This window comes from Tenrec ecaudatus, chromosome 15 (genome assembly GCF_050624435.1).
Source record: "Tenrec ecaudatus isolate mTenEca1 chromosome 15, mTenEca1.hap1, whole genome shotgun sequence".
NCBI classification, from domain to species: Eukaryota; Metazoa; Chordata; class Mammalia; order Afrosoricida; family Tenrecidae; genus Tenrec; species Tenrec ecaudatus.
In genome coordinates this window covers 29,072,822-29,099,551 of record NC_134544.1, presented here as the reverse complement: position 1 = coordinate 29,099,551, position 26,730 = coordinate 29,072,822, and the positions used below count along the sequence as shown (strand labels likewise).

Here is a 26,730-nt window from a genome sequence, read left to right as displayed (position 1 = left end):
TACTCAGGGGTATTAATAGATATGTCCAAAGATAGCCTTTCAGCTGCAAACACTTCAGCCCCATGTCGGAGTGAGGTTTCGCTAAATGGATAAGCCAGTCTGGTCTCTGAAACACATACACGCACATGCACACATGTATACACCGTACATGCCACAGCAAACACACACACCATACAGATCACACGTGTGCCGTGTATACACATGCCACATATCATATATACCACTCGCACACACATGTACACAGACCACACAGTCACACTCATGCATGTGTACACCACAACCACACAGGCCACACACGCACACACCCACACATTGACTGTAGCTGAGACACTCCCTGATCCCGGGTGAACAGACCAGGATAGTCTGTCTTCCTCTCCCAGGGAAGTAGAATAGCAGTTCCGAGGGTGGGGTGCAGCCTGGGGTCTCAGCACCAGGCAGGACCACCCCTTTCTTCTACCAACGACACCGCGAAGCCACTATTTTGCTTTCTGACCCTGGTCTCGTGGCTGTTGCCGCTGTTAACTGCCACCAAGTCACGCGGGGCCCCTGGCGAGCCCGTGTGTGCCGAGCAGAGCCGAGCTTCCCCATTGGTTCCAGGCTGCCATATTGCTAGAGCAGAACACCAAGGCGCCTTTGGGGGTTCCGACCCCCAAGCTTCCAGGGGGTATCCGAGCCGAGGCTGGAGAACGAGCGCACAGGGCGAGTGTACCTGAGGCACGGGAACTCCATGTTGTCACTCTCCGGCTGGCCCTCCTCTCGCACCAGCACCCGCTCCAGGTACCAGCCGCTGCCGGCACCTTTGCCATCATGCCGGATCCTCACCCGCCTCACCTTCCGCAGGGTAACAGACTCGATGGTGAACTCATCGGCCTGCAGAGGGAGAAAGACAGCCAGGCCGGGTGGGTGGTGCCAGCCCTGAGAGCCAGCCCCCCCCCCCACCCCCCCGAAGGAAGATCTAGGCCCAGGAGCCAAAATTGGCCAGAGCTGATGGGCAGGTGTGCATGAGTGGAGGGACACCGTGAGGGGCAGCCGCCACTCCATTTCCACCAGTGGAGCACCGCACTGTGGTGAGTCCCAGCGTCTGAGAACTGCACTCTTTTCAGTAAACCATGGCCATTACCTAGGATTTGCTTGGAAAAGGCAACTGACCCCAGGAGGATGAATATATTAAGCTATTATAAGCCACTAGCCATTTAGCCTGAACTACCTCCTTAGCTAGCCTCCGCTGGCTCCTGGCTCCAGAAAGACACTGGGCCCTTCTAGAAAAGAGTGATGATTAGAATTGATGGCGGGCACCATGTGGTCTTGCTTAGGTCACAGTTTTGCCTGCGGATGGGTTTCCAGGTGCTCACGAGACACCTGGAAGCTCCAGCGCCAGGATCATGGAGGGGCAGCTGGAATGGGCAAAGGAGCTATAAGATGTGGGTTGGGAAGCACAGGAAAGTTGGAAAGGAAGGAAGATAGGTGGGTGCCAAGAGAGAGAAAGACAACGGGAATGTGAATAACTCCAGTAGACCTGAGTCCACTCATAGCCTTCTGTTTAAGTTCCTTTGGCCACCACAGTCTTGGCAGCCCCTTTGTCCTTGAAAACAAGGTCAGGTTGGTTTGGCCCTAGGAGAGAGGTCTCCACTCCCTTCCAGGGCTGCCTCTTCTTCATGGATGAAGGATGACAGAGGAAGGAGATGGAGTCAGGGCGGTGCTCAGGTGATGACCACCTGAAAATCCCTACACCTGGTTAAGCCCTCTGCACTTCCCATTGTTGGCCATAATTGCTTCCTACTAAGCACCCACTGTGTGCTGCAGGCCTGCACATCTGCCACTGACTGTTCTCGCAACAGCCAGCCACAAGTAGGCATCCTTGTTCTACTTCACACCCAGAGAACCGGGTTCACCCTCAGATACGCCTGGCACCTTCTTCTCTGTTCCCCACAGGAGTGTGAACCCATTTCATGGTCAAGGAACTAACCCTAACCAAACAAAACACGGCATGTCCATAGAGAGGCATGGAGCCAAACCCAGCTCTCCGTGCCCACATTTCATTTACTACTGTTCTGGTTTCTCATTAAAAAAAGTCAAGATCTGTCCAACGATCATCAAACCAAAAGACCAAACTCAAGGCCATCAAGTCAATTCCAACCCACAGTGACCATCTCGGGCAGGGTAGAACTGCCCATGTGCGTGTCTGACACTGTAATTCTTCACAGAGCGTAGAAAGCCTCGTCTTTCTCCTGAGGAGCAGCTGGTGGATTTGAACTACTGACCTTTCAGTTAGCAGCCCAGTTTGTAACCCACTGTGCCACCAGGGCTCCTCCAATGATAGCAGCTGGTTTAAAAAAAATGAGCACATCCTACGTTGGCCCCCTGGTGCGCCAGCTCCCCTCCAGCCTGGGTCCTGTCTATCCCCCACATGACTTTCCTTCTCCATCCACCCTTGACAAGAAGGAGGCTGCTCCTGCCTCACCCAGGGCCCTTTTCTCAAAACACCGGGGACCGGAAGGGGGTGTGGCCTTTCTAGGGGGCTTTCCGACTCCTATTGGGTAATCCTAGGGCTTTGTGAGGGTTCGCCCCTGGGAGCGGGGTGGCAGTGGGCCAAATGCCATGGAACCAAGACATCCAGACCCTGCCATGCCCCCTGTGGCTCCCGGCTGCCCTTCCCAGAATGAGTCTCTCTGAAGGTTGAAACTGCGGGTACCGGCTCAACTCCCTCCTTGGACACGGCAGGGAAGACGAGGGAAGGAGGGGTGTGAGCATCGGGGCCGCTTACTTACATTGCCCTTCTCAAACAAATCGACGTTGTTCCTGCAGTTGAACATCAGCCGTTCCCCTGTGTCCCCCACATCACCATAAAGGCAGAGATAGACATTGGCATCGGTCCCTGCGCCTTCAAGTTCCCCTGTGCACACAGTCACACGGTAGCGGGCCACTGCCAGGCAGAGAGAGAGAAAGAGAGTGAGAGAGGCCATTGGCGGACAGCGCCCTACCCTGCTCTCCACTGCAAACCCTGCTCTTCCCACCTCTGAGTCTTGCCGCCTCCTCTTCCCTCAACCCTCTTGCTCCTTCCCACTGACGAGCCCAATCCCTCCCACCCAGCCAAGGACCAGCTCATCCAAATTCCTCTTGGCCTACACCAGAGGTTCCCAGAGGTAGACGACCACCAGGATGTCCTGGGGGAACTTGGAGAAGAATTCAGACTTCCCAAGTTGGACTTGTGGTGCTGGGGAGGAATACTGAAAGGAGCAGGGACCGCGACAGGAGCCATCCAATCTGTCCTGGAAGAAGTGCAGCCAGCACGCTCCTGAGAGGCAAGGATAGCAAGACTTCATCTCACAGGCTTTGGACATGTTATCAGGAGAGACTGGTCCCTGGACAAGGACATCCTGCTTGACAAAGTAGAGGGGCAGCAAAAAACAAGGAAGGGATTCGACGAGACGGACGGACGTGGTGACTGCAGCAATGGGCTCAGGCACAGGGACAGTTGTGAGGACGGCCCAGAACCGGCCAGTTTTTCCTTCCATTGTGCTTAGAGTCGCTGTGGGCTGGAACTGACCTGAAGGCACCTGGTAACAACAGAGTTGGACTCCCCTGAGGGGAACCCCCCAAACTGCATTGTGGATACACTCCTCTGAGTGAACGCAGGTCTTTGGGGTCTGCTAGTCAAATCCAAACATTTTGGCCCTTGATCGCTTCCAACCCAAGACTCCTTTGCCTTGATGGTTCTCCAATTCTGTCTTGCCAGATGAGATAACATGTTCTTCGTGAACTGGAGCCTTCTCATTAGAACTCCTTCCCATTAGAACTCCTCACTGCTGGGACCTCCCAGGAAAGGAGGACTGCATGGAGCACAGCCACTCTGGGGAGGGAAGAGGCTTCCACCAGAGAGCTGCACGGCCCTGCTTTTGGCTTCAAATCAGCTGGAAAGCCAAGTTCATTCCCTCCTCCTCTGACCCACCACTAGCTGCCTCCTGAAACTGAGCCAGGGCCAGGCACTGCTGCAGGAGCAGGGATGGGGCAGGGGTATGGATGTGGCAGCCACGGCACCTGCTCCCACAGAGCTGACACCGGAGATGGGTTGGGAGACTGGGGAAAGGGGCAGACAGAAAAGGCATTCGTAAATCATGAACAGGAAAAATCCCCGGGTTTGGTCCATTGTTAGTGACTGTGAGGCTTTGTCGGGTCGGTTCCGATGCACAACAGAAGAAAAGTCCACCTGGGCCTGGTCACCCTCACACCTGGCGCTGTGTCTGCGCCCAGTTTGTTAGACAAACATCCATCTCGTCAAGGGTCTTCCTCTTTGCCGCTGCCCTTCGATCCGCATGGTCAGCAGTTCAAAACCCCCAGCAGCTCCACAGGAGAAAGGCTGGGCTTTCTACTCCCATCCACAGCTAACAGCTTCAGAAACGCCGTGGGTCTCGCTATGAGTCAGCATTGACCGATGGCAGTGGATTTGTTTGTTTGTAAATTTAACTCTATCTCTTACTCTCTCAGAGAGGCAAGTGTTTTCGAACTGCCAACCTTGTGAATCATAGCCCAACTTTGTTTTTTAATGTTTTTTAAAAAAACACATTTTATTGAGGGCTCTTACAGCTCTTGTAACAATCCATACATCAATTCTATCAAGCACATTTGAACATATGATGCCATCATTATTTTCTAGACATTTATTTTCTATTGAGCCCTTGGTGTCAACTCCTCTTCCCTGCCTCATGCTACCCCCCACCCTCATGGCCACTTGATAAATTATAAATTATTTTCATATCTTACACTGACTGCTGTCTCCCTTCCCCCATGATTTCTGTTGTTCATCCCCCTGAGGGGGATGCGGTATGTGTCCATCATCATGATCCGCTCCCTCTTCCTCCCCTCCTCTCCCCCACCTTATCCCTGCCCTCCTGGTATCGCTTCTCCCATTCCTGGATTCTGTGTGTCATGAGCTCTTATGTCTTATCTGTACCTGTGCACATGCTTCAGTCTAGCACACAGTGAAAGGCAGGACTGGGGTCATGATAGTAGGGGGTGAGGAAGTCTCAAGGAACCAGAGGAATAATGTGTGTTTCATTGGTGTTATACTGCACCCTGATTGACTCGTCCCTTCCCTGTGACTCCTCTGTGAGGGGATGTCCCATTGTCCACACATGGGCCTTGGGTCTCTGCTCCAACCCCACTCATTCTCAACACTATGGTTTTGTTTGCTGTTTCTTTGTCTGTGGTCTTCAAATGCCCGATACCCAGTCCCGGTGACACCCCATGATCACACAGGCTGGCGTGCTTCTTCCATGTGGACTTGTTTCTCTGCTAGATGGCTACTGGTGTCACTTCAAGCCTTTAAGACCCCAGACGCTATATCTTTTGATAGCCAGGCACCATCCACTTTCTTCACCACATTTGCTTGTGTACCCATTTTGTCTTCAGCAATTGTGCTGGGAGGGTGAGCATCACAGAATGCCAGGTTCTTGAATTGAGGGAGGGCATGAGGAGAGGCCCAAAGTTTTCCCACTTCCTCAATATGTTGCCCTATAAATAGATGTAAAGACTCTTAACCACTACTCTACCAAGACTCCTGGAGGTGATACAGAGTTGCAGAAAAGGCTGCCACAAGCAGCTACCACAGGCGGTCTGTGGGAAGAGAATTCTGGGAAGTACCGAGATTCCAGCGTCGGGATAGGTAGAGCATGTTGCAGAAGCCAGAGACCAGTGGGACTGGAGGGGAAGGGGTGGGAGGATGGTGTCTAAGACCCGCAGGGGGCTTGGAAGATAAAGAGAAGTCAGGAGATAACAGTTATTACAACCTTTTAAAGAAGCAAGAATTGAAATGTCTTTCCTGGGCCAAGGGGAAAGAAAACTTAGGCGTAAGGCTGCTTATGAGAAACTTTATGACAAAAATCAAAATTTAGAGACGTTTTCCTTATCAATATGAGAGAGTCATGTTCATCCAATCAAGATAAACCAGCTTAGTACTCAATGAATAACTCTCCCCAAAGGAAAGGAAATTTAAACGGGATTGACCAATCAGAGCCAAGGGTAAGACATGTATCCATCTGAGCTTTAAAAGGACATTGTGACTGTCAGTGTGAAGGCCCTCCCAGCATGACGTTTTCCTCTTTAATAAATCCTGCTAACTCTAGTGGACTTGCCACCAATTTCCGTCTGTCTTTCAACAGAGGACAGCTATCGCGAGTAAAGAGGCGGCGTTTGTGATTTCTGAAAGTTCCCACAGATGAAAAGCCCAGGCCCGATGGCCTCAGAAGGAACATGAGCACTTCACGACGCCTCTCGGAGGCCAGCCTTACCACTGAACCCGAACCGGACAAAGACGTCACAAGTAAAGACAAGTAGAGCCCCAATCCTGGGAGAATCCAGAGGCAAAACCCTCAACAAAACACCAGCTAACCAAATCCAGAGACATCAAAAGGAATGGGACATCGTGTGCAGTGGTCAACAAGTAGAGGCTCCCCGGGCCCCTAAGACGCGGAACAAGACTAGGCGAGCTTCTCATCACTTCTATTGTATTTGAGGTTCTTTGGGGGAAAAAAATAAAATAAGAGCATCAGTTTGGAAAGAAAGAAGTAAAGATATCTGTATTTGCAAATGACGTGATTTTGTGTATGTGTGGGTAAAGGGGGGGTGGGATGGTGCTAAGGGATGTGGGGCTTCTTTCTGTAGTGATGATGATGTTCTGGAACTTGATACCAGTGGCTGACTCCCATCTCTGATACCCAGATCCACAGTCAATGCACTGTGTCGATATCAAAGGGTACCTATTTACATACAATAAAAGGCCGAAGTTTGTAGTATGTGGATTGTATCTCGCAGTTGCTCTTTATAAAAATGGACGGGCTGTACCACTACTCATGGCTGGTCCACCTAAATGCAGACAAATCACATCGGGAAAGAGACCCACACAAACGCACGGCCATCGCTTGGATTCTGACTCACCAGGAAGGGTAAATCAATGCACAAATAAGCTGCTCAGTAATGCACCCACTTTTACTTGGCCCTATAGAGACGTGACAATAAAACCTGGCCTTTAACATGTGACCATAGGAGGGTTCAGCGTTTGTAGCAAAGGATAAGGAAAAGGGCAAAGACTGATTGCTTCGACACAGCCAGCCCTGTCTTGAGCAGAGCCAGCACGGGAAGGCACATAGGTTGTCTCTTAAGATTGGGGGTGGGGGTGGGGTGAAGAGCTCCACCCCATCCCCCAGTGCTGCCCCTCGGAGGCCCACATTCAGAGGGCTTGAGACACCACGTGTCTGAATAGAATGGTGCTCCATGGTTCTTCAAGATGGAAGCCCTGATGGTGTCATGGGTTATACTAACCATAAGATCAGCAGTTCAAAACCACCAGCCGATCCTTGGGAGAAAGATGAAGCTCTCTACTTCCCGTCAAGAGTTACAGCCTCAGGACCTGCAGGGGCAGTTCTACTCTGCTCTGTAGGTGGCTGTGAGCTGGAATTGACTCGATGGCAGGGAGGTTTTTAAAAAGGGTCGTCAGTGGCTGCTCCTTGGAGAAGTGGATCCCCTGAACCTCCAGCCTTTTTAGTTAACAGTCAAGCTTGTGAACCATCTGTACCGGCTAGGGGCTTCCTCAAAGGTCCGAAGCACCTGAAATTCAACCCAAATTGCCCTTTCTAAGAAACATCTTTAACACTCACATGATCCTGAGGAGGAACACCGATGGACGCCCCAGCCCCAGTCTGAATGGAGCGGATCCCTTTGTGCTCAGCTCTGGGGGTTAAGGAGCCGGTGGTGAGATGGGTGTGGAGGCTACGCTCCCCAGGGATGGGAGATGTAGAAATGGCATGGAAAATGGCCACTCCTCGTAGCTAAATTGTCCACACTGGGAACCTCACGGGTGGCGTATGTCTTATTATGTATATTTCACCACAATTAGAATGAGAAGCATTCCTGGCCGGAGAGAAAAACTGAAAACTTCAGGACACGTGAAACACGGTAGGTGGGATAGCCTCATTCTCTGACGGAGACGAGTCCTGCTTTCTGAGCTGTGGCCTTAGATGCTGAGAAACCAGAGGGCCACTTGAAGGTCATGAGCTGGGTGTTTTTAGTGTCCTTAGGAAGCAGGGTCTCCAGACATAAAATGAGGAAGCAATTCAGAGATCCTTCTACCTGAGAATACCAGCACCACCACCACCACCCTCCCACTTCTTTTTTGCTTCTAATATTTACTTTTCTGGCTATAAAAGTAACACATGACGAGAACTGGATTTGGCGAGAGTCCCCCTTTTCTCCCAGAGTCCTGGTGACATCGTGGAATGCTACGTGCAAAGTCAGCAGTTCGAAACGCCAAGGGGCAGTCCTCCCCCATCCTCTAGGGTTGCCGTGAGTCAGAATCAGCCGGATGGCAATGAGTTTCGTTTGTTTGGGGTTTGGCTCTAGAGAGGAGTCCTGGGAGGGCACTGGTAAAAGCACCAGTCTGCCAACTCCCAGGTCGACAGCTTGACCGCACCAGCCAGTCCGTGGGAGAAAGAGGTGACCGTCTGCCTCAGTAGAGAGGGTCAGCCTGCCAACCCTCTGGGGACATTTCTGCTGTCCGGCAGAGCTGCTCTGAGTCAGAGCCGGAGTGGCAGCAGGGGATCTGGCTTAGCTGCGTTGTCTAGAGCCCTGAGGTCTAGCTGGTTGGAAGTTCTGGACCAACCTCTGGACCAACCTACCACAGGGTGAGGGGATTGGGGGAAGGTCCTTCCTGGCAAGAAGTCTGCAGGCAATTCTATGTATTTATGAAGTACCTGGGGGAAAATATATGTTATGTTATGCTTTAAAGCTCTTGAGTTTAAAGCCCTTGTATTTAAAAGTTGTTTTATGATATTTCTTCCTGTATTTGAAACACTAAAATTATTCCAAATGGCATAGTGCCACTCGATATATCGAACCCCAGTATTTTATTTACTGTGCACTGGTACTAAGAAGAGGAGCCCTGGAGGTCTCGTGGTTATGAGTCAGGATGAGATCTAAAAGGTCAGCAGTTCAAAACCACCAGCCACTCCTCAGGGGGAAGACGGGGCTTTCTACTCCCGTAAACATTTACAGTCTCGGAAACTCACAGGGGCAGTCCTAGCTGACCCTATAGGGTCCCTACGAATCAGCATCAACTCAATAGAAGGAGACTTGGTTGTTGTTTTTTTTGTTTGGTTTGGAGTTTTTGTACTTAGAAATAGAAGCTAAATCAGATTCAGATTCTTATTTTTTAATAAAAATTCATTATTAAAAATAATGATGATGGTGACATTGTGAGGCACCAGGAGCTAAAGATTCTAAACAAATGAGTAAGTTTCAGAGCCTCCTGTGCTTTCATGTTAAAATCACAGCTCAGCCTGAGTAAGAAGCTGCTGTTTTCTATACTCCAGTCCGGGGGCTCTGGCCCCCTCAGGAGCTGTGTGTACTGGCTGCTGCTGGAGCATTGGGGGCAGCGAGGGTGGTGGGGCTGCTCCCTTGTCTTCCTGTCTCTCATAACCCCTGGGGGAAAGGCGGGCTGCAGAGGAACGGTTAATGCTGCACCCCCTCCCTAAAGCCTCTCCACTCTGCATGCATCCCCTTCCTTGGCCCGCCTGACAGTGTGGAAACCAGGGACACACCATTTCAAATCCAGGGAACTGACTGTAAAGTTGGGACTTACTCATTTTACCCACACCCAAGACTTGCCACTTACGAGCTTTCTCAGAAGCCCTGCATATGATTCATTCGATCCTGAGGCCACCAGGGAAGTGAGAGGTCACTCCCAACAGCACCCCAGCTCTGCTCACTGCTAGAAAGACATTTCCAGGCCAGAGTCCGGGTCTGAGTTCTTACAGAGGTGAGCAAGGAGCTGGGTGTGTTCCAAGCGCAAGAGAAATGCCTGTGGGCCAGAAAGAGCCGCTACAAGAGGGCACTAGATTGGAGACAGGAGCCAAAGTTCTGCCAAGGACCTCCAGAAGGCACCAGGCTGCCTCGCTAGCCTGTGTGCCAGGAGACACGGCGCTTCTGGCCTGCGATTCATTCAGCCTGTGTCCTCGTCGAAGTGGCTCTTGAATGGTAGCAGAGAAGACAGACATGAAATCACAGCTGCGAGACACGCACATCTCACAGGTTGTCGGGAATGCTGGTGGTAGGGGCTGGGGAGAGCCTGACTCCCGTGACCCCGGGCGACAGCGTAAAGCTGCCCCAGAGAGTTTCTGCACTGGCATCTTGACGGCCGCAGACCGCCAGACCTTTCTCCTGTGGAGCTGTGGGACCAGCTTGGGGATGAGGGTCTTCTAAACCTAGTGGGTGAGACTACCAACCCGTGGACCAGCGTCCCATGGGCTCACCCGTTACGGATTTCATGGTATTCTCGGCCAGGAGAAGAAAGGAGGTCTTGAGACAAACTGTGTAATATGAATGAAGCTGGAACACATTAGTCAATCACAAATATTGCCTGACTTCACTTAGATAGAAAGACACCCTAAGAACCAAGCGTATCGTGAACAAAGCAGTAACGAGGGGCAGCAGGGAAAGAATTAGGAGGGGTTATTGATGACAGAAATGTCCCATTGATTTAGGATAGGGTCTCACAATCAATTATTGGGATTGTGGTCAGTATAATTGCATATTTGTAAAAAAAAGTTAATCCAGAAAAGTTGTATGTAAAAATATTTACAACCAAACAACAACAAAAAAGAGCAGCTGCTGAAGGTGGTTCTGTAGAACTGGAAAGACTGGGGATTGGTTCCTTGGTTCAGAGGTTAGAGGCCGGGTCTCATAGGCCCTCCCAGTGACTTGGCCTGATACGATGTTTAGCGTCTCTAGCCTGCCTCCTTGTTCACTGTGTAGTTCATGGGCGTTAACAGATTTCAAGTGGCCGCCCTGGCACTGTGGGTCTCTATGACCCTGGAGCCAGTCAGGAACAGAACGAGGATGTGGTGTTGTTGCCAATGGCCTCCATGAACCACTGCCTCCCTGGTCTTGAGACCAGCAGAACTGGGGGGTGCCTGGCCTCCGTTACTGAACATTTTGACCCGAGATTCCATTGAAGAATCCTGATCACTGGGAGGGAAATGTAGAACAGGGTTTCTCGTGTCATGGACCCTAGACTTCTTGGAGACCCTTGAAACTATTGCCTTGAAGTCATTGTTAGACTTTTAACCAAAAGTATCCCCCTGAAACCCTCTTGAAACCAAACAACAGTTCAGCTTAGCTAATAGGAACGTCTGCCTTGAGCGTTATGTTCGTTTACGATCTATCCATATGAGCTCAAACTGATGGCAGCCCCTCCACAAGCCAGATAAGAAATGCAGGAAGCAGTGAGGTTACGCGATGGGGCAGGAACACGCGGGGGGAAGGTGAGATCGGCGCTCGCCTTGAAGAACATGATTGTGGCTACTGAACAGTGTGAGCAGAAGCTGCTGAATTCATGTATGGTCTGCTATGTGCTCATCAACAATAACAGCAAAATAGACTGGAGAGAAAGGAGCTCCCCAGGACAGACAGCTGGTCAGGACTTACTGCCCATGATCCTCCGCACCGTTGGACCCTCTGCGGTCATTTCCCTCACGATGTCATTGTCGTCCTCGTTAGCATCCAGCCAGCGATTGCAGTTGAAGTTATACTTGTCCTTGGTCAGAGTGTTCATCAAGGTCATCTGGAGGAAAGTCCTGGAGTGGGCAAGTGTTTACCAGAGAGATCCCTCCAGGCCCTCAGTCCCATTCAGCCAAGGCACCAAGGTCACCTCTGCAGGCAGTACCAGGTTAACATTTCCCCCTGCTCCCCTGGGCACCCACACCTGCGTAGCAGCCAGGTGGCTGGGGGAAAATGCAAAGCTTTGGATGGCCTGAGCTTTTTCTCAGACAACGTTGGAAGTCCTGTCCTGTGCTATATCCAAATTCAGGCCTTGCCGTACCCCTTCTCTGTCCCTGCTCCCATTAAATTCCGTGGCAAACAGGTGGCAGGATCATAGAAATGGACCATTCCGGTTCCTCTCCCAACCGCCTGTCCCTTCCAAGATGGCAAATCACACTCACCTTTTCTAAATGCCAGCCAGAGCCGGGGCTCCTTCTGTCATGCCACGCCCGGATCTTATAAAACATGCCCAGATCTGGGATTTCAATCTGTGACCAACAATTAAAAAGTCTAAGTGGGCAGAACCAAGTGAAATGTGCCCATCTTCACAGCGGGCTCACTGCCAAGGGGACCCCCCCACACACACCCGACCCCCAGTTCTGTGTTGGTTTCTCAGCAGTGGAGATGGGTCTGCTTCCAGCCATCGACACATACTCTATTCTCCCCTGCCTCGTGCGACACTATCGTATGTAAGCAAGATGCGCTGTAGAGCCGGTGCAACTGAACACCGATCACGAATTGAGGCTCTGGTGAATGCCCTCCGACCATGGGCCAGGGATGGGAAGAGCCTCGCTGTCCTGCAGAGGGCACTGGAAAGTGGATGCGGCCAATGCAGCAAAGGTGACACTAACACCTTATTATCTGAGCTCCCTTTGGACTCATTGTAACATTGTCCCAGCTGTTGATTCTGTCTGCCTTCTTTTCGATTGAGGTTTATTCTGTTGTTGTTGTTGTTAGCTTTCTCGTTTCTGTCTAGATGAACTCAACCGTTTAAAATCTGCATTTCCTTTCAAATATTTTAAAATTCACACGTTCCTTGAAAGGTAGCCCTCCCTCCCATTTGGTCCAGATTGGGCCGTTACACGCATGTGCTCGGGGTCTCTGTGCCAGGATCCTCAGGTCATTGGCTCCTGCGTGCCCAGGACATGACATACTATTTTTTGTGCTGAGGCTTGGCTCTGGATTGTCTGAATGGGGGCTTCCCCACACCAATTGCCAGGGAGTAGATGTCAACTCAGAGTGAAACCTACATCCAGGCTAAACTGCCTCAGAGAGTCTGCGAGGCTGTCATGTTACAGAAATGCACTGCCACAGCTTTCCCCCACAGAGCGGCTGGTGGGTGCGAACTGCCAATCTTTCAGTAAGCAGCTCAGCCCTTTAACCACGGTACCATTGTGAGAGACCTGAACTGCCCGTTCAATGCCTTTCTTCTTCATCAAATGGGTCCCTTTTCGTAAGGGCCTGGGGCGTCCTGGTAGCACAGTGGATTGTGCATTGAACTGCTAACTATACGGCCAGCAGTTTGAACCCACCAGCTGCTTCGTGGAAGAAAGATGAGGCTGTCTACTCCTATCAGGACGTAAACTCTCAGAAGCGACCCTGTGCTGTAGGGTCACTGTGAGTTGGAATAGGCTGATGGCAGAGAGACTGATGTTGTAAACGTGTTCATTGTGCCTTGTGACTCTTCAAGGGGACGCGGGGAACACATATAAAGTTGAACTGGAGAAAAGCAGGACCCCACATGACAAATGCCTCCTCCTCCTCCTCCTCCTCCTCCTCCTCCTCCTCCTCCTCCTCCTCCTCCTCTGCTTGCCCTACCGTGAACTTCTCAATCTTGCCCGGCTTGAACCACTTGGCATTGGGGTTCAGGAGAATCTCGTCCGTGCGCCCCTTCTTGCCATAGATCTGGATAAAGATGGGAGAATTGGTCCCCGCTTTCTTCAGGTCAGTCGTCCAGACCCACAAGGACCAAGGAAATTCTACAGAGACAGACCAAGTTGCACCGTAAGCTTAGAAGAAGCAAAAAGGGTTTCCTGTGACCAGTGGGGAGGGGGAGGCAAATCAGAGACCGAAGGGAAGGCTCTGCACGGGCGTTTCCCCGGCGGCCAGCGTCAAAGGCAGGAGGCCAGGGCTTCGTTCCGGGTAGAAGCACAGCCTTAATGTTGCTTAGAAGCGAGGATGGCAGGACTTTGGACATGTGATCAGGGAGACCGTTCCCTGCAGGACGTGGCTCTTGGTCAAGAAGGGGGTGGGCAAAACAAGGGAGATCGTGAACAAGATCTATTGACCCAGTAGCCGCGACGATGGGGCTCAAACCTAGCAATGGCTGAGGACGGGGCAGCACCGGGCAGTGCTTTGTGCACAGGTTCCCCACGAGGTGGAACGGACCAGACAACACCTATCAAGGGTTCATTGCTATTCGAAAGAAGGAGCCTTAACAGTCCTTCTTAGGGCTGAGTACTGTTAGGGCGTTCTAAAATAAGGTGAAGCACCCATGCCACCCTCCCCGGGTGCTGTGCGCCGGAGGACACTGTTAGGCCCATGCCACTTCCCATCCAGCCCCTCACAGCAGATTCCGGTGTTTCGAAGACCCTGGAAGATCAGCCTTGGTTCCAACTTGGGCAGTTCATGTGACCTTGACCTTGGAGAACTGAGCTTCCCAGGGGCCCCTTCCACTTCCCTCCAAGCACGGCCGAACCGTCCTGAAGAGTTTGTCCAGTGCTCTGAGAGCCTGGCTTTTTGCTGCCTCGGTCTGAGAGGCCAGCAAACCAGCGACCCCTGCACTTACTTTTCAGCCTCTTCTTCCTGAGAGACACCATCTCGTAGAGCTGTCTCTCAACCAGACCGTCCGCCTTCTTCTCGTCCAGCCAGTTTCTACAAGGGAAGGTCTGCTGGATGCCGGTGTAGGGACACAGGATCACCACCTGGGAAAGCAGACCACAAGAGCCTCCTGCAGAGGGTCCCCTGGTTGAGACCTCCGGGCAGTGCTCAGCAAGCCCCCTCAGCACGGCTACTTTGTAACCCGGCCATGAATTGAATTGTGTCCCCTCAAAAACTATATATGTGGACATCCTCACCACTAGGCCTATGGACGCTCTCCCATTTGATACTAGGGTTTTCTTTGCTGTATTAATGAGGCCTTATTCGTACAGGGTGTATAGGTGTCAATCACCTAAGGATGAAGAGTGTAGGGGTGGAGTCTAGGCTGTCAATCTGGAGATAGCCAATGAGACTTCTGTGTGGGCATGGCCTTCTGAGAATTCTGGGAAATCGGGTACTTCCTCCTTAGAGGTAGGAGAGACTCTCTGCTCACACCCAGGGAGACATAGCAGCTGACAAGACACATGGACCCACCCTGATGCAGCCCTGGGAAGGCATGCAGAGACCCCTGCCAGCACCAAGATGTTTCCAATGCCACTGGATCCAAAGACTTTCTACCCACTGGCCCGTGATCTTCTACATTCAGTGTGATTGCATGTGTTTCGTGTGTCTGAAGAGGGCTTTATAGATTGGTATTGGACCTATAGGCTAATATCAGACTTACAAACTTGATCTGGACTGGGCTGGGATGTTTCCTCAATGTACAATTGCTCTTGTTTATAAATCTCTTTCTTAGGCACATATGCGTGTCCATGGATTCGTTTCTCTAGTCTACCCAGACTAACACAGTGTGTTTTAAGCCCATCACTTTTGAGATACCAAAGGAGCCAATTAGGCACAAAATCAAGGCAGTGCAAAAGTGCAAATGAAGCAGATCAAAGACCAGTCGCCCAAAGAGAGCCCATACACTGTAATCAAATCCTACAATGGAAAATCCTATTGAAGAGAAATAAGCAATTCAGATGACTGTGTGAAGCATAAGAGTAGAAACTGCAAATTACAGACCATATACAAGAGGGAGCTTCCAAGAGTTTGTGGAGGTGACAGCTAAGTCCACATGGAAGAAGCACACCAGCCTGTGTGAGCCAAGGACTGTACATAATAAAATCCAAGGCAGGCAGCGGGAACAGTGTTAGAGCTTAAATTCTGAGTACCCAGTATGCAGAAGGCTACAGAGGACCGGGAACGCTCAAAATCTGTTTTCAGGATTCCCACTATCCAAGCCTCTGGTGAATCACCTCTGATCACTGAGGCGTAAATAGCCTCACTATCAGACAAAGTTCACTGGGAAGTGATATAGTTACGTTAAAATTTAACACCTTATTATTTGTTGTCCCTTCTGACCCATTTGAAATTTGCCTTTGTTTTTATTATTTTCTTTTAGCTTTTCAACGGAAAGTTTTCTGTTTTATTTTGTTATTGGGGTGTGTGTATGTGTGTGTGTGTTGTTCTAAAACTGATTGCAATCATGATTGCACCTGTCTTTTTAATAGGTCTAGATGATTGAACTGGATGACATGTGAATTATATGTCACTAAAACTTAATTTAAAAAAAATTTAAACGTAAAATAAACCAGTCACAGAACAATGCATGACTTCACTTTGGAAAAAGAAAAATATTACTTGTTAATATTCTTAATAAACATCCCAAAGGATCATAAAGTTTGTGGGAAGATCCCATTATTTTTCAATTCCATCTTTCCATGAAATTTAGGAAGGCCCTTCATACACAGACACAACCCATAATACTGCCCGCCCTTTGGGGGAGAGAAGAGCATTGGATGGGAAGGAACAGAGGGGCCGGCCGCAATCCCAACGACGTGCACAGCCCTCCCTCCCTGCAGAAGAGCTCACTTCCGAGGGCAGCACTGAAGCTACAGCTCAGAGAGAGGGACATGTCCAATCAGAGCACACAGGAGCAAATGACAGGGGAGGAAGAGAGAGTGGAACACATTCTGACCCACCAAGCCCTGAGGACGATATTCTTGCTCAGAGCAGCCAATGCACAGAGAGGACCTTAGCACCGGCCCCACCAGGAGACATGACATCCCTCACTGACTCATAGCGCTATGGGGGACAACACTGGAGACACAGTGTGGGAATTGTGGCCCATCTGACCCAACCATACTGAGGCAAAGCACTAAGGGCCTGCAACAGAACAGCCAGGGGAACAGAGCAACGAAGTCCCCAGGGAATACAAAAAATAGACTTTGGGGCCAGGGCCTGGCACCCCATCAGACTCAACCAGAAAACACTCCTAAAGGTCAACAAATAGACCTTGAACTATTTACAGGCCTTTCTTTTTTTGTCATTGGTTTTTGTTGTTGTTGTTGTGGTGGTGGTGGTCTTGTTTTCCTTTGTTGCTTTGTTTTTCTCTGTCTTGTTTTTTATGCATATTATTATCTCTGCAGGTCTATCAAGGTAAGACAGGTGGGAAAGATAATCTGGAAGAGAAAACAATGGAAGTGATGGTTCCAGAGGGACACGAGAGAGGGGGAGGAGGGGGAAAGGAAGTAGGTGTTAACAAACCCAGGGACAAGGAAACAACAAGTGATCAAAAATTGATGGCGAGGAGGATGTAGGAGGCCTGGTAGGGCTTCATCAGGGCAATGTAACTGAGAGGAATTACTGAAGCCCAAAGGATGGCTGAATGTGACAATGGGAGAAGAGGAAATTAAAAGGAATTAGAGGAAAGAACTAGGAGGCCAAGGGCATTTATAGAGGTCTAAATACAGGTAAGTACATATGTAAATATATTTGGATATGATGATGGGGAAATAATCCATGTGCATTTATTTATGTTTAGTATTAAAGCAGCAGATGGATATTGGGCTTCTGTTCAATACTCCCTCAATGCAAGAACACTTTGTTCTGTTAAACTGGCATTCCATGATGCTCACCTTCCTGACAGTCACTGAAGACAAAGTGAGTGCATAAGGAAATGTGGTGAAGAAAGTTGATGGTGCCAGGCTATCAAAAGATTTAGCCTCTGGGGTCTTAAAGGCTTGAAGATAAACAAGTGGCCATCTAACTAAGAAGCAACAAAGCCCACAGGGAGGAATAACACTAGCTTGTATGATCACGAGGTGTCTATGGGATCAGGTATCAGGCATCAAAGAACAAAAAATCATATCCTTGTGAATGAGGAGGGGTGCGAAGTGGAGACCCAAAGCCAATCTGGCAACTGGACATCTATTTACAGGAGGGTAGAGGGAGGAGCCCAGCCAGTCAGGGTGCAGTGTAGCAACAATGAAACATACAACTTTCCTCTAGTTCTTTACTGCTTATTCCCCCCCCCCATCATGATCCAAATTCTACCTTACAAATCTGGCTAGACCAGGGCATGTACACAGGTACAGAAAAGAGCTGGAAACACAGGGAATCCAGGACAGATAAACCCCTCAGGACCAATGAGAGCAGTGATACCAGGAGGGTAAGGAGAAGGTGGGGGAGAGAGAGGGAACTGATCACAATGGGGAACGGGCAACAGAAAAGTGGGTGAAGGGAGACATCAGACAATGTAAGACAGGAAAAGGTAATAATTTATAAATTATCAAGGGAGAAGGAGGGAAGATGGGGGAGGGAGGAGGGGTAAAATGAGGAGCTGATAACAAGGGCGAAAGTAGAAAAAAATGTTTTGAGAATGATGAAGGCAACAAATGTACAAATGTGCTTGACACAGTGGATGGATGGATGGATTGTGATAAGATTGTATGAGCCCCCAATAAAATGATTTTAAAAGCTCTGGGAATACAATTTCCTTTCTTCAAAGGTGTGCGGATATTTATTTACTTATTTGTTCACTTGCAGCTTTTTCTTGTGAGCTGAGTGAAGGTTTCCTGAGCAGAGCATCAGTTTGCCGTACAGCAACTCATGTGCGTCTGTATCAGCTCAACCGCCACCATCCCCTCAGGGCCGCCGCCTGTGCCACTTCCTCCCTCTGCTTCCTGTTTCCCTTCCTCCTCCTTTCTGAATGACCTATTCTGCTTCTTCAGCACGGGTGGAGACAACGGAGGTTTGTTTTGTCACCTTCAAACTCTCACCTGCACTTGGCGTGGGTTTTTTAAATGCTAAGTGTCCCCCAATAAAAACATATCTCTACAAATAGTTTTGATTGCGAGATTTAAAAGCTGAGATGAAGCTCTGCAGCAGGACACTGGATGGTCACTAAGCTCTGACTGAGTGCCTCCCTGATCACCTACCTGTGTTGGGCACGGACTGAACAGCCCCTATTCTGGATCACCAGCAAGACCAGGTCAATGGACCTGCTACCACCCAAAGAGCCCAAAGGAATGCATGACCTATGTGCTCCATAAGTGGTCCAAAGTGGGAAGCAAGTCGAGTCGAACATCTATGTGCCAGTGAGAGAAGAGAGCGGTGGAGGGGGAAGGCTTACCTTCTCACAGTACCAGCCTCTGCTGACGCCCACGTTCCCGTGCCCGATGGAGACCCGGCTCAGGGGGCTGAGGAGGGCCGCCAAGTCAATATGGAAGATGTCCGTCCGGCCTCGGTCAAACACGCCACCCTCCAGCATGATCTTGCCACTGTTCTTGTTGCCTCTGGCCCCGTACATGACCAAGTAGATTTTGGATTTGGTCCCGGCTCCCCGGACATCCCCAGTGAACACAGTGACAATGTATGAGATAGCTGGTGTGGAGACAAGAGGGGCGGGAGAGGGTTCAAGGTGAGCCACATCAAAAGATCCACTTCCTGCCTCTTCCATCCCCCTCCCAGGCCCCCTAAGGCCCTCCCTCTTCCAGAATTCCCCATCTCCCTCCCCTAGACGAGGGGGCAATCCCCCCTTGCTCGGCCTCTCTCTCTCTTCAAGAGTTTGTGTGTCCCTGTGAGAAGAGTTTGTATGTCCATGTGAGAGTTTGGAAGTAAACTGCTTGTATTATTACAGGAAGCTGTCAGCCCTCGTTATGGGAAATTAACAAAGAGAAGGAACTTGGGTTGGCTAATAATAGTACTTATTATTAATGCTAATTACCATATGCATATTATTAATAGCTGCCGGATGAATTCTGTTATGTCTAATCTAATTATAATAGTCAACTCCATTAATGGAAATTTATATTCGGGTTATCTGACTCACTTACCCTGCTCATTGACTGATAACGTAAGAATGTAATTTTTAGTAGAGGCCAGGAAGGTCCTTCTTCATCTCCTGGTGTGGCAGGGTGGGAAAACTGAGGGAGGGGAGGTATGGGGTGGGTGGATCATTGGGGGTTGTGATCCGTCAGAGGGAAGATGAGGACACGATATTCTGGAGGCGAGGAAGTGGAGAAAGATTTAACACTAAGGGGGGACAGAGCAGCAAAAATCATCAGAGGCCATTCTGCTAAGGTGCCCCTGCATTGCTTCACCCCATTTCCATAACCGACAGCGATGCTTAGTTTAAGCCTTGTGAAGTCCTCCACCTCATCCCTTCATCCCCTGACCCCGGAGAAATCAAATCCCAAACTCCTTTGGGAGACTGCACAGACAATAGTTTGGGTGCATACATTTCCACCTTGTTTGGTTCAGTCTGCATTTGCTAAGTGCTTACTGTATGCCAGGCCTTTGGGTGATTAAAAAAACAGGAGTGACCACCACTCTCCCCTGATGGGTCTCAAGCTTAATTGTCCAGAGACACAGGCGGTGGCGTCTCCCACAGACATCCTCTCAGAGTGTAAATGCAAAGCAGTTCTCAGCCACTGAATGCTCTACATCCTCTTCTTCCATCGCTAGGCGGCGAATAAAGGTCACCTGGCTGAGGGGCCTGCACTAAATCTATTCTGACACACGTGTTTAAGGAAATCATTTTTAAAGTTTAGTCGCAAATGTGACACACCTCACAATAAACAGGTGGCAAGCAGACGTTGAAAAGAGCGGGACCAGAGGAGCAGTGAATCCCATAAGCAATTGCCAGGAGTCCAGACCAAATGCCTGGAGAAAGGGAGAAAGCTTGCCCCCCGCATAGGAGCTGCTCTGCAGACATGCTGCCCTGTAACATGTCCAGTCTCTCGCCAGAAGGTGAGAAGATTGAACCACCCAGGGGCGCCTTGGAAGGAAAAACCTGGAGATCTATTTCCCCAAATCAGCCGTTGAAAGCTCTGTCAAGTGGAATCCAGACCAACCTCTGTACGGGCTCTCTCTATAGGGGCTCAAACTGACAACCGCAACTCAGAAGACGAGGCAGGCAGTCCCGAGGGCGGTGAGGGTAGGTCCGCGGGAGCACAGCCCACAGGAAAGTTCATCGCACAGACTTGCCCGTGTAGAAAGTGCTGACCTGGGGTATGTTCTGCTGTGTGTGTTCTCAGCACGACAACAAAAACAGAATAAACGGGTAGAAAAGAATGTGTATGGGCACAGCTCTGCTCTGACACAGAGGGTCTCGTGAGCCGGAGTCAATTCCCCAGTGATGGCGAAGAGGAGGACTCCGAGGAAGTGACTCGGGGCAGGGCTCTGAGATGCAGAAATAACAGACAAGCTGAGGGAAATGCACATTCCCAGGAGAGAGGGAGAGAAAGAGTGGGGGGAGGAGCAAGGGAGGGATCACAGGGGGGAGAGCAGAGCCACAGAGACGGGTCAGAAGGGAGGCCGTGTGGGGTTGGTGGGAAGAAATGGGGCATGTGTGGAAGCCAGGGGAGAAGCAGTGTGGGAGAGGTGCTGATACGGTGAGCTGGGCCTAACTTGCAGAGGGATGTGAATCTTATCAGACAGAGGGGCTCTCCTACAGGAAGAGGTGGGCCACAGGCAGGTTTGGCATGGGTATCATTCACAGGTGGGCATCCCATCAGAGTCCATTTTACAGAGCATCTGTGACCGTAGGCACTGCAAGCTCTTGGTGAAATTCCGTAGCGCCCTATAGGGTTCCTATGAGACGGTGTCAAGCCCCAGCACTCAGCAGACAGGAGGCTGAGCAAATCCTACTGGCTGAGCACCTGGGACTGATCTCTTCACTTCCTTGGGCCTCAGCAGCTGTGCCTACATGAGGGGATTGTTGTAAAGATGGAAGGGGATGCAGTGATTCGGGTGCTGAGGAGACGGCCTGGCATGTCATGATGCTCAGTATTGGGAAGGGCTCGGAGGCAGCCATGTGCACGCTCGCCAAGAGTTCACATGTGACCTCCTCCCTGGGAGAGGGACGGCAGAGAATGGGGGGAAGGGAGACTCCGGATAGGACAAGATATGACAAAATAACAATCTATAAATTATCAAGGGCACATGAGGGAGGGGGGAAAGGGGAGGGAGGGGGAAAAAAAGAGGACCTGATGCAGAGGGCTTAAGTGGAGAGCAAATGCTTTGAGAATGATTGGGGCAGGGAATGTATGGATGTGCTTTATACAATTGATGTATGTATATGTATGGACTGTGATAAGAGTTGTATGAGCCCCTAATAAATTGTTTAAAAAATAATAACTAAAAAAATTAAAAATAAAATAAAACAGCAATACAATTGCAAAAAAGAGAGAGAGAGAGAGAGAGTTCACATGTGGCTTAGGGCTCGTTTCAGCCTAACACCTTTGCCCTGGGAAGGTAGTGTCTGCTCAGGCTCATTTCTTCATCTCCTCTGACATCAGCAGAGCCCCAGGCTCCAGCCCAGAAGAACAGGACACTTTCCAGAGAAGAGAGAAGGCCATACGCAGACACTACGGGCTCGTGCTGGGTCTTGAGCCTCAGGTCCACGGATGAGAAACACTAGTCCATTTATCGTCTCCTCTCTCCAGCTCTACCTGTGGTCTCTGCTCCGCCCACTAAGATATCTCTTTGGATTTTGCCGTCGTCTTCATCCAAGGCTAGCCAGCGGTTAAGAGGGAAGTCATATTTCCGCTTATTTCCAATATCTTCGATGACGACCTGAGAAGGGAAAGGGGGAAATGAATGTTGCTGAGTGCCAGCCAACCCCACTCCTCCTTCACTTGAGAGTCTCCTGCAAGTACAAGTTCATGGTTACCACAGAGACGTGCCTGGGAGCGAGGAAACCCTGCAGAGCACTAGAAGTCACAGGGGGATCATGAATCACCTCCTCCTGGGTGGATGACTGGGCCACTCCTACCCCCACCCCCAACTGCTGCAAACAGTGTGGGATGGAAGGGCAAGGAAATGCTGAGGGACCTTCGGCAGCCACAGAAGGATCACTCACACATGACCTCACTGCTACGGAGCACCTAGCACAGGCCGATGCACTGAGATCGGCGTCTAGAAGAGGTAGCAGGGACAGGAGGGCGGAGAAAGGGAAGTGGCGTTCAGAAAGCATTCCGTTCCTGACGCTGATGAAGGGAAGTTTCCTGTTGGCTTATCAGCTCTCAAGGAGCTGTCCATTGTGAACATGCTGAATTAGCAGGTGTCCTGCTCATCCTATTTTCACATGATAAAAAATCAAAAGAAGAGGAAGTCTCTTGGCAGGACGGTCCTTGCGGGGCCAGAGCACGAGACCTAAACACTGGGTTGGCAGCGGCAGCCAGGCCGTCGTCTTCCTCACCTGCTGGACGCTGGGGATTCTACCCTTGTCGCCAAGACGCAGAGCCCATGTCAGAAAGCCGTCAGCCCCAAAGCGGACAACAGTCATCCCAGGGCCTGGTGGTGGGGTCAGGAAGTGCCAAGTTCCTGCGGTGTCCTCTGGATGGCTCACTTGGAGACAAATTTCCCAGACCAGTGGTTCTCAACCTTCCTGATGCCACGACCCTTTCATACAGTTCCTCATGCTGTGGTGACCCCCCAACCATAAATTTATTTTCATTGCTACTTCATCACTGTCATTTTGCTACTGTTATGAATTGAGCAACCCCTGTGAAAGGGTCATTTGACACCACCCCCCGGGGTCGCAACCCACAAACTGAGAATTGCTGTCCCAGACTGAAGAGTGTGCTGTCCACAGCTGAGATGCTCACAGAAAGGTGCCGGGAGACCCAGTGGTAAGCCCCAAGATCAGAGTAACACAGGGTGCCATCGGGGGAGGGGGGGTGAAGAGTCAATGTCGACCCAGCTGTTTCCAAGACTGTCTGAGAGAGAGGAGCTCTGGTTTTCAACGAGAGGTTTGTTTTCTAAGACAAACACGTCCACAGTGTGGAAAGGAGGCATAATAGACACCTATTCTAACCCAGTGCCCATCAAGCCCACCCTGGGCTGGGATCTGGACCGCTGAGATACCCCCACCCTCCCAAGGGAGCATGGCAGCTGAGTCTGTGACTGGCATCCACTGTCCCACCAGGCTTCTCTTCTCAGATAAATCAAGATCCAAGCTCTGAGCTCTAAATCAGACCCTTGTGAGTTTGCTTGGTGTGACTCAGCTCCCCAGAGCCTGCTGATTCCTTTGAGTTTCTGCACTTTTACATCTGGATCTGGGCGGATTCTGCGAAGGAAGTCCAACCTCTCCCAGCTCATCTGCACAAGAAAGTGGTATTAGCTTCTATTCCTCTGTCTTTCACCTCCCAGCGTTGTGGTGGGAGAGCCTTTAACAAAGGTCTGAGCCAGGCGGCTCTCTGCCTCACGGTCCCTTCCTCTGCCTCTCCTTGAGCTGGGGGAGTGTTCAGTTTATCAGGGAAGCTGTCAAGTCCCCTAGGGACGCAGCACCCCTGCCTGACACTGTGCACAGACTAATGTGCCAACCACAGTTTCAAGAGCAAGAAATAGCCACTCCCGACGCTGAATGGCATGCCGTTAAGTCAAAGGCCCAATGTGCTCCTGCCCCAAGCCAGGGTGCTTCCCATACCTCTTAAACATGTGAAGGCCAGGCAATGGATGACTAAGGAAGATGGAAGAAGAGTTGACACCGTTGAATGACGGCGCTGGTGAAGAAGATTGAGCGGAACAGGGACAGCCCGAGGAACAAACAAATCTGCCTTGGAAGAACAGCCAGATTGTTGCTTAGAAGCGAAGATGGCAAGACTTTGTCTCATGCGTGTTGGACTCATTAGCAGGAAGGACCAGCTCCCCAAAGAAGAGCATCCTTCGCTAATGTAGAGGGTGAGTGTGATGGTTAGGGAGCGTGTCAGATAGACACTCCTGGCTAGGGGCGAAGTCCAGCCTGTCAATCAGGTAACAGCCTGCTGATGCCTTCTGGGTGGTGTGGCGTTTTTATAATTCAGACACTGGGGACCCCTCCTTTCTCTCTGCTGCCTCACCTTCCTGGAACTCAGTGCTTGCCTCCAGGGGTGGCCCCATGTGGGCCACTCGATTCCGAGAGCGTCAGTGCCCCGCCATGTTTCCATTGACCTTGGGCCTTGGATCTTCCCGCATCCCACTGCACCTCTCTGCAACATCGGCCTGCAGCTACTTGAGTCTGGCGATGGCTCCGGCCAGCATTGTACCCCAGGACTTAGGTGGGACTAGGCTGGGATGCTTCCTTGATATAAAATTCTTTCTTATACATATGAATGTTACTGGGTTTCTCTAGACCTAAAACAATCCGTCATAAAGAGAAAGAGCTTCAACAAGATGGTCTGATCCAGAGGCTGCAACAATGGGTACAAGCACAGCTGCCACTGCAGGGAAAGCAAAGGACTGGTCCAAGTTTCAGTGTGTCCCACGCAGGGTCACGACGAGTCAGAAAGGATTGTGTGACCCCTAGCAACAGTACCAGCTGGGTCCCTGATGAAAGTGCCTGAGCAGAGTTGAGATACTTGGTGGATCGGAGCAATCCATCCATCCATCAATCAAATGACTGAAAAATTGGTATGTAAATGAATTCTAACCCACCAGTCACCCCACACCAGAGCAAGTTGTAGCAATCTGCTCCCATAAAGACTGCACCCTAGGAAGCCCTATGAGGCAGGTCTCCTGGACTGTACCCAACAGCAATACGCAGCAGGTAGAAAAGACTCCTTGTCCAGGTCCTCTTACATGTGCGAAAGCCAGACAACAAATAAGGAAGACGAATTGGTGCCTTTGAATTTTGATATTGGTGAAGAATACTGCATATGCCATAGACTGCCACACCAAAAAAAAATCTACCTTGGAAGATACTTCTTAAAAATAAAGATCGCAAGACTGCATCGCATGTGCTTGGGGCATGTTATCAAGAGGGGCCGGGTCCTACAGAAGGACAGCATGCTCAGTGGAGTGGAGGGTCCGTATGCAGAGGAAGACTGTCAGCAGTAGCTGCAACAATGGACTCGCCCACAGTACTGCTTGTGAGGATGGGACAGGACCAAGCGGTGCTTTGTGCTGCTGAACACGGCATCACTGTAAGTCAGAGCTGGCTTGATAGCCCCTCACAGCGCTAAGGACAACCGGCCGGGTGAGCAAGGTGAGTCTTCAACGAAGGTGATAACATGGGCGAAGACTTTGGGCAGCGAGAGGGGCGATCTAATCGTCCAGGGGTCTGCAGTCGAAGAGGAAAGCAGGCCTAGGAAGGAGAGGCGGAGCTTGGAAGGGTCAGTCCCACACACCCCAGGACACACAGACACACCACTCAACCCACCTTGCAGAGGAACCAGCCTGCAGAAGCCCCCTTGTTGTTGTGGCCGATGTTGATCTTGATGAGCTGCCCCAGATCCGGGGCGTCCAGCGTGAACTTGTCTTCAGCTCCCTTTTCAAAGTTGTCCTTTTCACTTTCCAGCCTGCGCTCCCCTGTGTGCACGGACACACGGACCATGATCAAAGGAGAGAGGAGGAGAAAGGGCAACGCCAAGTGCTGTGACCGCTGGCATGTCAAGAACCAGCGGATGCCTCTCTTCAAAGTTGCCCGGCTCAAGAGCCAAAGCTCCTGTCTTGAATCGGCAGTGTTTCCCTGCAAGAGCCTTCTGGGATGCACATGAACGTGGTGGCAAACAGGGACCTGCACGCATGAGACTGTTCCGGATTACAGTCACGCCAAAGGCTGAGCACCGGTCAAAAGTTGGTGGCTGGAACCCACCCAGGGGCACTTCCATAAAACAGGCTTGGCCATCTGCTTCCAAAAGGCCACAGAGTTAAAATGCTGCATCTAAGAGCAGTTCTGTTCTCCACACAAGGGGCCTCCACGAGTTTGAATGGACTCAACAGAAACTCACAACACACAGTCATTCTTGTTGCCGTTGACAACGGCTGTTGAGCCGGGGCTGACCCAACGGGACCCCATGTTAACAGAGTAAGACGTTGCCTGGCCCGGTGCCATCCATCCTCACAATGGTTGCTATGGTTGGGCCTACTGTTACACTGACCCTGTACTTCCCCAAGCGTGATGATGCTCTCCTCTGGGAATGGGTCCCTCTTGGTAACATGACCCCAGTGAGTGAGCCAGTCTCGCTGTCCTCACTTCTAAGGCGCGTCCTAGCTGTACTTCCTCCATGGCTG

The 26,730-nt window shown here is 50.7% G+C and overlaps 1 protein-coding gene across 2 annotated transcripts in view; it reads right to left on the bottom strand.

The window, feature by feature from the left end:
• Positions 1-26,730, bottom strand: part of LOXHD1 (lipoxygenase homology PLAT domains 1) — a 148,561-nt gene that overhangs the window by 83,308 nt on the left and 38,523 nt on the right. For both annotated transcript variants that reach the window (XM_075532983.1, XM_075532984.1), the window contains exons 6-14: positions 25,877-26,025; positions 22,188-22,311; positions 18,866-19,116; positions 14,378-14,513; positions 13,408-13,568; positions 11,991-12,077; positions 11,476-11,611; positions 2,769-2,923; positions 710-870 (exon numbers count right to left, since the gene is read on the bottom strand). In XM_075532983.1, the coding sequence (XP_075389098.1) occupies positions 710-870; positions 2,769-2,923; positions 11,476-11,611; positions 11,991-12,077; positions 13,408-13,568; positions 14,378-14,513; positions 18,866-19,116; positions 22,188-22,311; positions 25,877-26,025 (1,360 nt within the window). The remainder of the gene's footprint in view (positions 1-709; positions 871-2,768; positions 2,924-11,475; positions 11,612-11,990; positions 12,078-13,407; positions 13,569-14,377; positions 14,514-18,865; positions 19,117-22,187; positions 22,312-25,876; positions 26,026-26,730) is intronic.